Here is a 12791-nt window from a genome sequence, read left to right as displayed (position 1 = left end):
AGAAAAACCACGCGTTAACCTTGGACATCATTAAGTACTTAATAGCACTATCAAGCAAATTTTAAATTACTTCCATTATACCAATGATACAGGAAAGATACCATATTTGCCAATGTGACATGACATTAGTACACATCGTAGGATGTACAGCATAGTGCCATTATAATAAAATCAATTAAGTGTTCATTTGTCACAGCAAAATTACACCTTTAATTGTACATTAGAAATGATGGCTGAAATGTTAACGGCGATGGAAATAACTCATTATTTTACCAATAACAGACAAAAAAACAACAAAGAGTCACGTTTAAGGTCAATCATCAGTATTTCAAGGTTCCATTTTTCTGGGAATCTATATTGTCCTTTGCTTACGATGCTGAACATAGAAGGCCACGATGTTGCAAATATTCAGGGCATTTAGTAGATGGCAGCGAGAGTTTAAAGTTCTTTTTGAATGTCCACATCTTTATGCACTACTGATAAAAAGTATGGAAAATGTGCACTACTGTTGCAATTTGTTCCACTTCCCTGCTTTAAAGATTGTTTTATTGACCACTAAAGTGGGTATATCAATTATTTGCTAGAACATTTACAGCAGAATAGAGAAACTAGAATATCTCTGAATACTAAAGTGTCTATTTTTTTCAGATGAGCACGCTCACGGTATTAGGTGACAGCAATGGGACATGGGCATCAAAATGTCAACATGACTCTGATCTTGTGAGCACGCTTTCCGCTTAGAATATGCACCGTATTTTGCTTTATATTTATAAATTTTGGAAAATGTAACATTAAAACAAATAAAAATTATCAGGGATGAGAACACTTAAAACTTCACATAGTTGGAAAAGCACGTTGCGATGCTGAATCGGCGGTTAAACAGCGATGGCATGGAATCGTCTCTCATGCGTTACAGGACGAAAAGCGGGGAACGAATATAGTTCGTTAATTATTCTCTGCCACTCCTACTGAAGCTGCTAGGGGGTAATTAATTATCGTTTAGCAGCTTCATTAGGCGTGCCAGACATCTAAGCCGCTTAAGCTGAAAGCAATTTAGAGGAAAACCCCTCGAAGATGGATCAATCCTGTTCGATCCATCTAGGTATGGGAACTCCGTCTAAGAGGTGTTAAAAAGCCAATTTCAGTTTTTTTTTTTTTTTTTTTTTTTTTTGTGAAACAGGGACCTTATTAAATCTGAAAAGTTGACCGGGTCACAAAAATTCATCCGCTTTATCTTTAAGCTAGAGAGTTGTTTATGAACATACAAATTTAGGCCTACCCATGATTAACCCTTCCAAAATTTGCATCCGCTAGAAATTTTCACCTTCAGATGCGAAATTGACAGTACATCATAGGCCTAAGCCTTGGACATGGTACAATTGATAAGACTTAGAGCAATCGTGGTTCGTCTTCAGATCCAGGTTTTTGTATGTTGATGTTTCAAACTTTGCATCAGCTAGAAATTTATACTTTTAAATGCTGAATTGACAGTACAACAGAAGCGTTGGACACAGTACAATTGATAAGACTTGCAGGAATCCCGGTTCGTGTTGATGTTTCACTATGAATCATATGTACAGACATTGCTTCAATATTAATAGAAATATTAAAAAACATGATCTGATTTTTTCCTTTCACTTCTAGGTCTAATTACACTCTGCTTGTGCTTTATGATTACAAGAAAGGTTAATTTCAAGAAGCGAGAAATGTTCGAAATGAAAGAAATTCATAATACATTGACTGAATTTATTTGAGTTTACTACTAATAAGGCAAACATTTTCTCTTTGGAGATGGCAAGCACTCCCAAATTGTGCTAATACTCAAGTCAAATACAGTATATCACATTTTTTAATGATCGACCTTTTGGGAGTACATGTGGCAAGAACTCATATTTGTTGCTAAAATACAACCTGGAAGCAAAAGAGACAAAACTGCACTCGCAGTCATTCGCATCCTAAAAATAACTAATACACGCCCGTGTTATCCTCTTAGCGTTCAGTTCTTGAAAGTCGGGATGATGTGCAAATAAAAGGAAGCTTGTTGCTAATGATGTGTTCACATGCTTCTCGGCTATCTGAAAAGACTGCGACGTAGGCCATTATGGCGCCCCCTTCTAGCTCTCCTCCACTCAGTATTACCACCTCCCCATCCGAGATGCTTTCAGCGCGAGCTATGACGTCATCTAAGGTGCCGTCTAGTGTTCTTTGACGGGTCAAAACGCCAACTGACCAGCCACGTCTTTCCATTTCCCTAGCCATCAGACATAAAGGCATAGAACAGGTCATTCGCGGGTTGATGTCTACCAAGTAACCCTGCCTACCATTATGCAGGACGTCGCATCCTGCAGGCCCATAGTAGCCATTTTGGTGCAGGGCCTGGGCAACTTTGTTTACGAATGGCTCCATGATTTGTCTTAAACGGCCATTATTCTTTGTCCACATAGTTCCAATGGAATGTCCATTGGCATCTTCAATGAGCTCGACCACCTCCCACCAAGTAACATTCCCAGATTTGTCAACAAAGAAGTGGGCACTGTATTCTGGAGATTCCAGATCTGTGATCATCTCTGTAACGATTAGATCCGCATCGGGGTGCGTGGTCATGATCTTTGATTGTGTCAGCTGTAGTTCGGTTTCGTTTGTTATCAAAAATACAGCAGTGCCTCCCATGCCATGAGTCAATTTAACTACGCAAGGGATCGTAGCATTGGTGAAGATTTTTGGTTGTGTTACATCAACTTCACTTACAAACCTCTTGCTGAGGACTTTATAGTATGCATCAGGTTCCACATGCTGTTGGTGAAGCGGTAACTGTTCAATGGGATAAGGACACACATATGTGGTGTTACCATGGCTCTTTGTAAGACATGTAAATCTTGGCCTAACGCGGCTGCCCAGTTTTCGCTCCCAATGCCGGACGAGAATTTCTGGAGGCTTGACCGAAGAAAATACTTTTAGATCGGGACCTACGAAAGGCAGGATACGATGTGGCATGGCCATACGAATGGCTACCATGTTGCGGTTGCTTTTACTTAGACCGCAGTGCGCCACGTACTTGTAGTTGGTGAAGAATGATTTAACACTTCTTGGCACTTCGGTAATGAACACACCGTTTGCTGGTATATCCTTCCTGAACAAGTCAGACATTGTCACCAGCCTGCTTGATTCTGTAAATACACAATATAGGTTATACCCACCAGACTAGGTACTTTTTAGCAACATGCCATGTTTTATACATATATAATGATTTATGAAATTTAAATGAAATACTAGAAACGAAGATTCACCAAAAAGATGCGACAATACTCTTAGAGGTAAAAATCGCAAAACAATTTTAGGCAATTTGATTTTAACACGGCTTCTCATTACCTTCAATTTCAAGTTCTTTCTGTGTGGGAACCCACAACCTGTAGTCCATCATTGGCGTGTTTGAGCCAATATTGTCTATGTCTTGGTTGTTGATATCATTTCTTTCAGTACACTGAATGGTATTTGGTACGTTTGTATCTCCGTCCTTCTCAGGATTGCTAGTAAAGTGGTACCTGATGTCGGTTAGGTTGGTATATTGCCAATCGTCCGTTCCCCATATGTATGCGTACTGGGGGTAGTGCTTAGCACCAAGAGGCGTGAAAACAGTCGTTATCAATTGAACTGCAAAATGAAAAGTGCAATATATGCGTTTGAATTGAACGTTAAGAATTAAGAAACTGAAGAGTTGAATTCGCTATCAAGCGAGTTCTTGAGTAACATGTATAATAATAATAATCTTTATTGGAATATTACAACCCGAAGGTTGAAGTTTTACATAATATATATATATATATACTTTATTTATTTATTTAAATGAAATGTATGTGAGAAAAGCCTGGTCATTTTTGCCCAATTACACTCTATAGGCGTTCTCACCTCCCTGGGGAGGATACAACCCGGCTGCCATATTAGGCGCTCAGAGTTAACATTTCATTTCTGCACCACCAGACCAGGCCCCTGCTTCAACCCCTTAGTGCTGAGTGCCAAGCGGGGAGACAGCAGGTACCGTTTATAAAGGACTGGTATGTCCCCGGACGGGGTTTGAACCCACGTCCTCCCGCTCCGGAGGCGGACACTCTAACCACAAGGCCAATTAAATGTATGCTAATTAGGCCCTTTTGAGAGGGGTAGATGCATTGTTAGTCTTCACAAACAGATGAATGTAAAGTTACCGGGACCTGGGCAACTTGATGTGTAGTCCAGGAGATTCCGTGTTATATCATATGATGTATTTTTTTATACAAAGGGATTTTTGTGTCACAAGGAAACAATATAATGGGTACAGTTATTATGTCATCGTGAAGATTAAGCGTTTAATACATTGAAAAGGCCATTTGTATAGTTCATGAAGTACAAAATTTAAACCAGTCATTACCATTTGCAACTCCTTTAAGCAACGAGTAACATAACGAATAACATTTATAACATACATTCCAATTATATCCTTAATCAAAAGTTGGATAATTGAATTCATCAATACAATATGGTTACATTAAAGAAGAGTGGACATTCGATTTTATGTCAAGGTATGTAAAAAAAAACAGCCCACGAAGTACACCAACATTACTTCCAGAAATAAACCATCAGCTGATAGGTGGCTGAACAACAGGCTTATTAACTATTAGAATCAAATTACGACAAATTACATGCTCAACAGTATATATACATGTACGACGGCACAATGCTGCATGATCATGAGTTTTTTTTATCATTCAGTATAGTGATATACAGCGTTGAGTTTTTTTTTATCCAATGAATGGCTTATCTCGCTCGCTAGCTCGTTCAAACCCACAACAGGACTTCGGAAGAGCTAATGTCGATTTCATTATTCAGAATAAGAATTTCTATGTCATTCAACATGCTCTACATAACTCCGAGAAAACAGCTTTACATTCATTTTTATACGTATGGGAGACTTCGATAACACAGTACCGCAGAAATGCCCCCTTACTATTCAACATTGGGTCTGACAATTGAGACAGTATGGTAGGAGCATCATGAAGTAAAATTAAATTCATCCCCCATTTCCCGATCGGTTGGTCCAAAGGACCTTAACTACTCATCCTAGTTTTCCTTTACATGTGCTACATGTATCTAACATGAGTACTATGGGTAATGATGTGTCAAACTGCATCGAAAGACTAGAGTCAAGGCAGATCAAATAAAAAATGGAGAGCAAAACATTTATTGACCCTTCTCCTAATTTACCAGTAAGTTGATTAGTTATGGAAAGTCACGTCTACCTTATACGTAGTTAAAATAATTTATTTGAACTGAGAACAAAAAGTCCAAAAATATCTCAAGACATATCTCTTAATATTCCTTATATTTTTATTTGTTTTAAAATAAAGACATACGCCCTTTGCACGACCATATTTAAACGATTCATATATCTGTTACATTTAGCTGTTCCAGAAGGACCCAAAATTTCGTGTATGCCTTCTAAGAGACGGTCTTGAAAGTAGTGGGTTTAATGCGCGTGCGGAGGTGGTGTTTATGTTCAGCCCATACGTTTTCAATCGGATTCAGGCAAGGGCAGACCATGTTGCACCATAAAGTCATTAGTCATGTGGTCATTGGAGAACATCTCTTGTAGAGCGGGACACAGAGCATGTCCTAATATACCCGTGTAAAAGTTCAATTCCATTATACCAAAACACTACAATATTCGTCGTACTTCCTCCTGCAAGGAGGATCATTCTTCGTGGTCACTGACGTCTCTTGACTGGCTCCTTCAGAATAACTTTCCAGGAGATTAGCTTGCCTGTGGATTCCATACATATGGTGCGCTCATCTGTAGTGGAAATATTAATATGTAAATATGGAAATATTGCGTTGTAATATTTAAGTGTTAATGTGTGTGTCTCAATTCACAATAACAAAAGCCTAAGTAGGCTATGTCTGCTCCTAAATTAATAAAATGAACATGTTACAACAAAAACATACATCGATACAATATTTCCAGACAGTGCTGTTGAGGCGGTCATTTTTTATTAATATCGTATTTTATTAAGCACACTTGTTTGCTGTCGAAAAAACAAATTACCTGCCTTAATTACATCGTCATATGTATCTAAAATATCTTTCCGGCACCAATCAAGACGTTTCCCTCTGTGAACATTTAAACTAGGACTGGGTTCCCATAGATTTAGATCGATCTATCCGGATCGACCTAACTCCTTGGGGTTTCACGCTAAATTGCTGTCAGGTTCCGAGAGCCGAGCGCGCACAAAAGTTAATTACCCCCTTACAGCTTACAGAATTACAGAATTAGAAAAGAATATTGAAAAAAATATAGGGGGCCTATATTGATTTGTCCGTTATTGGTATAATTCTGATCTTTGAATCAAATTTCAGCTTCTCGTTAAAAAACCAATCAGACTAAAAATTACAAAAATTACCTGTTAGCTCAAATAGGCATCTCTTCAGTTCTTTAGCATCTAATTCATCACTCCTAGTCATCTCCTTATCTACATTGTCCGTATGGTACAGGTAAACCTTCGAAAGACACTGGCAATACCACGTCCTTCGTTGTATTTCTGTAACACAAAGTCAATTGCTTTTCGCGAAACTTTATGAATTTCATTTGCCATTTAGACCGTTCTAGAAGGCCGTTCTAGAAGGCGCGAATGGATCAGATCGCGAACGGATCAGTTCGCTGTTGAGACAGTGATGGTTTCCAAGAAAATGGCCCTGGCCTTATACCGATCGCTTGGCAGGTTACTCGGTGACACAATAGTTTGTGCGATAAACATGTCGTCTTTTAAAAAATACCTGAAGGCTATGCATGGAAGATGCAGTCTATCACAATCCAATATTACATTTGTGTTTATTTAAAAACATCTATTATTTATTGTGGGGAAGGATCCCACCGGTTTCTACTGCAATCTACCATCCTAACTTCACACGCGCGCATGCACTGACTGAACCGTAAAAAAAGTTATCTTGGTGAATTATAGGCTATATATATGCGCCGCCACTAAGGCAAACATAATTGACAGTGTTTTGAACGAGAATGGCATTAGCATGGTAAAGTTGAAGTCCCAATGACGCAAATGAAACGATCAGATAAGTACTTTGCATATTAAGTACCTATACTCTTCATTTCATTTTCTGACATTCTGATCTGACAACGAGAACAAGAGAATCATAACGTATAACATACGTTTTAAAATCTAATACTGAACTTACAATTTTGTCTAGTTGACGTCGTTGCGCACCCCCCCCCCCTCCCCCAAATACTTCAGCCGGTCTACGGATGCTAAGTCTTGTTACGAAATCTGCTGCGTGCTAGACAACTGATCACCCTGTCCCATAATCATTACAACTATAATGCACGGGGGACTCATGATGCTATTTGTTGACTGAGATAAATAATTTTCATCGCAACTGTTATTTATTTACCCATAGTTTGCTTTTGTATTCGACATATATTTTTACACTAAAAGACCAGTGAAAACTTCAGTTGAACTCAGCCTATTTTCGTAGGATCTCTCTTGTAGCAGTAGAAGTCGTGAGGTCTACTCGGGCCATATGCATTTTCCTTTAGGCTTTATTTTGTCTTTTGTCCGAGATTGACCATCCCAGGTAACCTTGAAAATTATTCACTATGAGGTCTACCACAGGCCATTGTGTTTTCTATTAGGTTTCATCTTCTCTTTTGTCCACGAGATTTACCAACCCCGGTAACCTGATAAATTATTACCTATAGCTTAATCTAAGTGTAATATAACTTAAGTTTTCAGGATTGAAAATGAATGGTTAGATATGTTCAGCAGAGATACCTGGGTGATAGATAAAATTATTAGTACGCAATAACATAAAAGTCAGAATTCATGCATTCTAAAAACTGTCCACGTCCAAGTTTGGGACGAAAGAAAAAACGTTCAGCTAAATGTATGAAAAATGAGGTAAACTTTACCCCTCCCCCAAATTAATCGGTCCAAAGAACACACAATTTTCTTCTGAACTTTCTTATACTAGTTTTTCTTTGTCGCCGGGACATGTGCTATATGCATATTACACGAGCACACGACATCATGTAATGGACTGTGGTGCGTCAAACTGCAACGGAACTTTCTTTCCTCGATAAGTTTGTGGTGCACTGGGATGGAGGAGACATAAATGAAGGTTTTACCTGTTACAGCAAAAAAAGCCAAATTTGATGTCTTCATCCTTGACTTGTTCCGTACACCCCTCTAGTCTCGAATAATAACAAACGTGGTGTGGTTGTGCGCACGGAGTGTTGGCAGAAATACACTGCACTCAATATCCACGTACATCACCATTATATATGCAATGCGCATGCTGGTTTCGTTGGATAAAATTGACAGGACAAATCATTCGACTACCAGCTGAGAAGTATCCAAAAACTGTTGTGATTTGGGTACCACAAGGAGGCAAGCACAAACGCGGTAGCCCACGGATAACCTGAAGGAGAACCTTCCAGAATGATCTGCAAAGAGGCAACATCAGGTGGGAGGAGTTAGAGAGGGCCGCTGCCGACCGAACAAGTTGGAAAAAGTTTGCCGCCCAATGTCCTACTTTGGACAGGAGGACCTAAGACTAAGACTGATGCTGGTTTCCTCGGACCATAATTTTCCAAATGGTATTTTAGTAGTCATTGGATAATAAAATACAGAAAATGTAGATTTTTAACGAAAAACTTTTTATTGACAGACATACAAAGAGCATTTACCTGCATTTGTTGTCGCTGTTTACTTTCCTGGAATTTTCTCTAAATTACGAAAGGAAAACTATTTTATATGTTATTCTAAAGCTAAACAGTATAGATTCATGGGGCTAAAATAGAACTCTAGTTTGAAAACTATCTCGATTGAAATATTTTTCTTGAATTTAATTAGCTTTGTGAATTCTTTTTCTTTCCCACATTGGCATTTTCAAGACGTGCGTTTGGATTCCAATGGGTATAAAACTGCAATTACATTTTCTGAATGTCCATCGTTGTTTACTATTAAAATTGCTGAAGAACGTTTTACTTTAGACAGTTTACATGCATGCGATCTTTACATGAGCGTTAGGCTCCAAAATTGCGGGGACTCTCGCTGAGTGCAATCAGCTTGACTAAATGCCACGCTTCATATTGTTTCCATTGTACTTGTATAATCACCAGCTTTTCTGTTTTCTACTCAACAGGCATGTCATTCAGTTAAGCTGATTGCACTTAGCGAGAGTCCTGCAAAGTTGGATCGATCTACGTGGACTGATGGTGTCTATTGGAATTGGGTCTTAGATATGAAGCATACATGTATAACTATATGTAACATAGACTATGTACTGTAGTTACAATATGATAAAACAGTAACTAGTTCAAGGCCCCATTCAGATCGAGAAGAGCTAGATAGGCCGCGACCTAAATATGGCGGAGCTACATGAAAGGAAGACCGCTTAAACCTGTAATGGTCTCTTCGCCTCTCACACGCCTCCTAACGCGTCGAATCTCGACCTGTTGAATTGAGCCGAGATTTAATTACCGTGCCCCTGCAGGGACGACGCGTGGGATGGTGTGTGAGAGGCAGAGAGACCATTACAGGATTAAGCGGTCTTCCTTTCATGTAGGTCCGCCATATTTAGGTCGCGGCCTAACTAGCACTCGGCTCTTCTCGATCTGAATGGGGCCCAGGTGCCAATGTTTGCTTTCCCTGGCCCAAATTATTCGAATTTTTAAACATATAAACCTTGTTAGTAGGTTTTAATATAATCTGTGGGATATCGAAAATGTCTGTTTATTTGATAAAGGAAAGAGGCAGCATAATGTTAGTGACGGTTGACCACACTGACCGCTATCTCTATCATCACGTGGACAATTTCCATGCGTTTAGAAATAAATGTAAAACCACAATTACCACTTTTGGTGACCAACCCCTACTTTAGTGGTAACTACGATCTTTCCGACACATCACCTAGGTCATGACGAAACAATACGTATAAATGGTGAAATGTATGTGTCATTTTCAATTTTTAAAGATAAGTGACCCAAATTAACTAAATTTGTAAGTGAAAACACAACGGTATGTTTTTTGAGATTTTTTTCCTGTTTACAAGGGTCACAGTTTCCAAATAAAGGGGTCGTTGAAAATGTGTGGTGTCATTTTTATAACATTAACTTGACAAGCTCTGATTATTTCGTGAATTAAGATAATATTGAAGAGTGATGATTAAGCTTTTTACGAAATACACAACCAAACGTGCCTTGTAACCGGTTTGTGTGCTTGCGTTTTATATGTCGTAGATTATTATTTACAGTAAGAATGATTTGGAAGTTAATTTTTGTTTTATAGTATTCGCTGCACTCTTGTCCGAATCATTGATTGAAAAATAAACGAAGATTGCTGGAACATATATTGAAACAACACAACACCATTCACTTGAAATAAATTATGAATTTTATTTAAAAGATAATAAGTATAAATGTTTCATAAAATTCATAAAGAATATATTTAGTCAGTCTGTAGACTATGATGTCATTCGAATAAAAAACGTCTTCTGTTGATTACTAGCATATTAATAGCACTCCTTTATAAGAAATTTATTTTTAATTATAGGGGCCTAAATTAAAATATTCACCAATCACAAACCGTGCCAGGGTCAGTCTGCTGGTGCGCCATTAAAACAGTAAAATGAAGTATGGAGTATAAACTACATATCAGAATATGGTCGTTTCAGCAAATAAATAAATTAGCAAACGGACAAATGAAAAAAAAAATAAATAAATAAAAAATGCCTCTAAAATATCTAAAGGGCATTAAAGAAAAAATAAATTGTGATAAAATTGTCAAGTCTGCGGGTGATTCACTCTTAAGAGTAGAAAAAACACTACAATGTACATAGTTCACGCGCCGACGTTAACTTGAGCAAAAGTTAAATGGTTTTGTCTCTATCTGTAGAGACTAGAAATCTCTTTTTTTTTTTTTTTTTGATAGTTCTAACGCATGATATACCAGTTGCCTTTCTCCGTTCCCTTGTGTGCAGATAGGCTGGTGTAGTGTGTGGCTGGAATAGTGAAAAAATAGCATGAAATGGATCATCTACCACAACCATTACACCAAACACAATGCATACAACTTGATCTCAGAAGCACGGCGAGTAATTCCTTGCAAAGAATGATTAACTTAATACATATATCATATGATCAGGAATACATCGGTTCATTTTAGAAATGGTTTAGTACTCATTTCCAAAATGTAGAAAAAAAATACACACAGTTTAGGGCCGTCTCTTACTTTTTATTGGAGTTGCTTTCCTGTGTCTGACGATTTCTCTGAACAGGTCGTGACTGTTAGGTTCCCTCATCAGTGTTTCTGGTGTTTTTATCAACTTGGTCCTCACACGATACAAGTCATCTCGGGCAACGGCACCTGTATGGTTTTAGTTAAATTGAAATGGTTAATTCATATGTGTGTGTGTGTGGGCGGGGGGAGGGGGGGGGGGGGATAGAGAGAAGGGGGAAGGAAAGGGTAAACTAGCTGGTTGCAAGATGGACCAAGATGAGTGTGAATAAAATGGGTGAAGGGCGGAGATAAAATATCACACGAATAAACAGGGTATAATGTTGTAATTACCCAGTTCCACTCTTCTAAAACTATTTAAGGATTCAAATTTAATGCAAAGATATAAAGTGCTATAAAGTTATTTTTACTGATTTGTAGCGGACGGATTTAAAGATCTTAACATCTGTGCGATTTTTATATACTTTAAGGGATAACAATTGTTCGCATGAGATTCGTATTTCACAATAAATGCATTGTAAACAACTCATTGTAAACAACAATGCATTGTAAACATAATATAAAAAAATTCCATTTAATCACAAAAATAGCGTTGATCGCAATTATTCTGGAATCTGTGCTTCCTATTAGACCACGTAGACTTTCATAGATGACTTTACCACCGTTATGATTTCTTTAGAGATTATTACAAAAAAAAAAAATTATGTCGGAATGAATTCATTAACCATTGGTATATCGTCGTTTACCCCAGGACAATCCGTTTCTTTGGTCAAAATGAACAGTTGTTATCCCTCTAATATAGAAATTTTGCTTTTCCATCGCAGGGATACTATCTGTTTGAAGAGAGTAAACATGACGTGGATAATGCAATGACAACCATTGATCCTTCTTATGGTCAGTCCTTACCGTCTACAAACAGCAGACGTTTGCCTCCTGGCTGAAGTGGTTCCTTCACGTGGCGCCAGGACCCTCCAGCATGGCCATTCCTTAACCTAAAGCACGAGAAATTTTTTTTTAAAAAAGTCCGCCTTATCTGAGCCATTACGCGTTAATAATGTAAATGTTTCTGAAAACATTCTTTTAACATGGTGTCAGTTAAGAAAAATTTTTTATATCAGAAAAGGACAGACATTAAACTTATCATCAGTTTTACGGCAAAAAAACTGATTTCCTAGTTTCAGTTTTGATTGTAAATGCATGTACTAGATATGTTGTAGCATTGAAGTATATCTTGTACTCCCATTGGTTTTATGCAGTTGGAAAACTCTTTGTATCTCAATAATGATATCGTATTGTTTTATTTTAAAGTATAAAGATTAAAATTACTTCTGTGGGCCGTATATCGTATCCTTTACATGAGGTTGGTCTATCATCATCTGTTTCTGAAGAGACGCTTTCAGAGATGCCTTGTGCCAGTCGTCATAGCCACCTGAGCCGAAATACTGCAGGTGAGCCGGGTCACTGCCTTGTGCCTGGGAGTGAAGGCAAACATATAAATGATTAAATAGGCAG

General features: G+C 38.0%; 2 protein-coding genes and 1 long non-coding RNA gene across 5 annotated transcripts in view; all 3 read right to left on the bottom strand.

The window, feature by feature from the left end:
* Positions 1-1732: 1732 nt before the first annotated feature.
* LOC106150382 (uncharacterized) lies at positions 1733-8307 on the bottom strand. The gene is made up of 3 exons (XM_013523136.2): positions 8168-8307; positions 3370-3651; positions 1733-3167 (listed from the first exon to the last, which is right to left on the bottom strand). The coding sequence occupies exons 1-3, from the start codon at positions 8202-8204 to the stop codon at positions 1990-1992; spliced, it is 1497 nt and encodes a 498-aa protein (XP_013378590.1). The 5' UTR covers positions 8205-8307; the 3' UTR covers positions 1733-1989.
* LOC147764154 (uncharacterized) lies at positions 3752-7246 on the bottom strand. The gene is made up of 2 exons (XR_015333265.1): positions 6432-7246; positions 3752-5824 (listed from the first exon to the last, which is right to left on the bottom strand). It is a non-coding gene; the product is annotated as an uncharacterized LOC147764154 (long non-coding RNA).
* Positions 8308-10418: 2111 nt separating the features above from the next.
* Positions 10419-12791, bottom strand: part of LOC106150392 (uncharacterized) — a 32062-nt gene continuing 29689 nt past the window's right edge. For all 3 annotated transcript variants that reach the window (XM_087006946.1, XM_013523150.2, XM_087006951.1), the window contains exons 3-6: positions 12606-12751; positions 12186-12271; positions 11274-11408; positions 10419-11043 (exon numbers count right to left, since the gene is read on the bottom strand). In XM_087006946.1, coding sequence (XP_086863072.1) covers positions 10976-11043; positions 11274-11408; positions 12186-12271; positions 12606-12751 — 435 coding nt within the window. In that variant the 3' untranslated portion in view covers positions 10419-10975. The remainder of the gene's footprint in view (positions 11044-11273; positions 11409-12185; positions 12272-12605; positions 12752-12791) is intronic.

Source organism: Lingula anatina, chromosome 1 (assembly GCF_051362555.1).
Source record: "Lingula anatina isolate TDL-2025a chromosome 1, LinAna3.0, whole genome shotgun sequence".
Classification (NCBI taxonomy): Eukaryota; Metazoa; Brachiopoda; class Lingulata; order Lingulida; family Lingulidae; genus Lingula; species Lingula anatina.
This window is presented reverse-complemented; position numbering and strand designations above follow the sequence as displayed.

What these genes read in the sequence shown, in the direction of transcription:
- LOC106150382 (XM_013523136.2), bottom strand. Translation starts at nt 8,204, where the DNA reads ATGAAGACATCAAATTTGGCTTTTTTTGCTGTAACAG. An exon ending in GGCTTTTTTTGCTGTAACAG is followed by an intron (nt 3,652 to 8,167) that starts GTAAAACCTTCA and finishes TTCATTTTGCAG; the next exon opens with TTCAATTGATAACGACTGTT. An exon ending in GAAAGAACTTGAAATTGAAG is followed by an intron (nt 3,168 to 3,369) that starts GTAATGAGAAGC and finishes GTGTATTTACAG; the next exon opens with AATCAAGCAGGCTGGTGACA.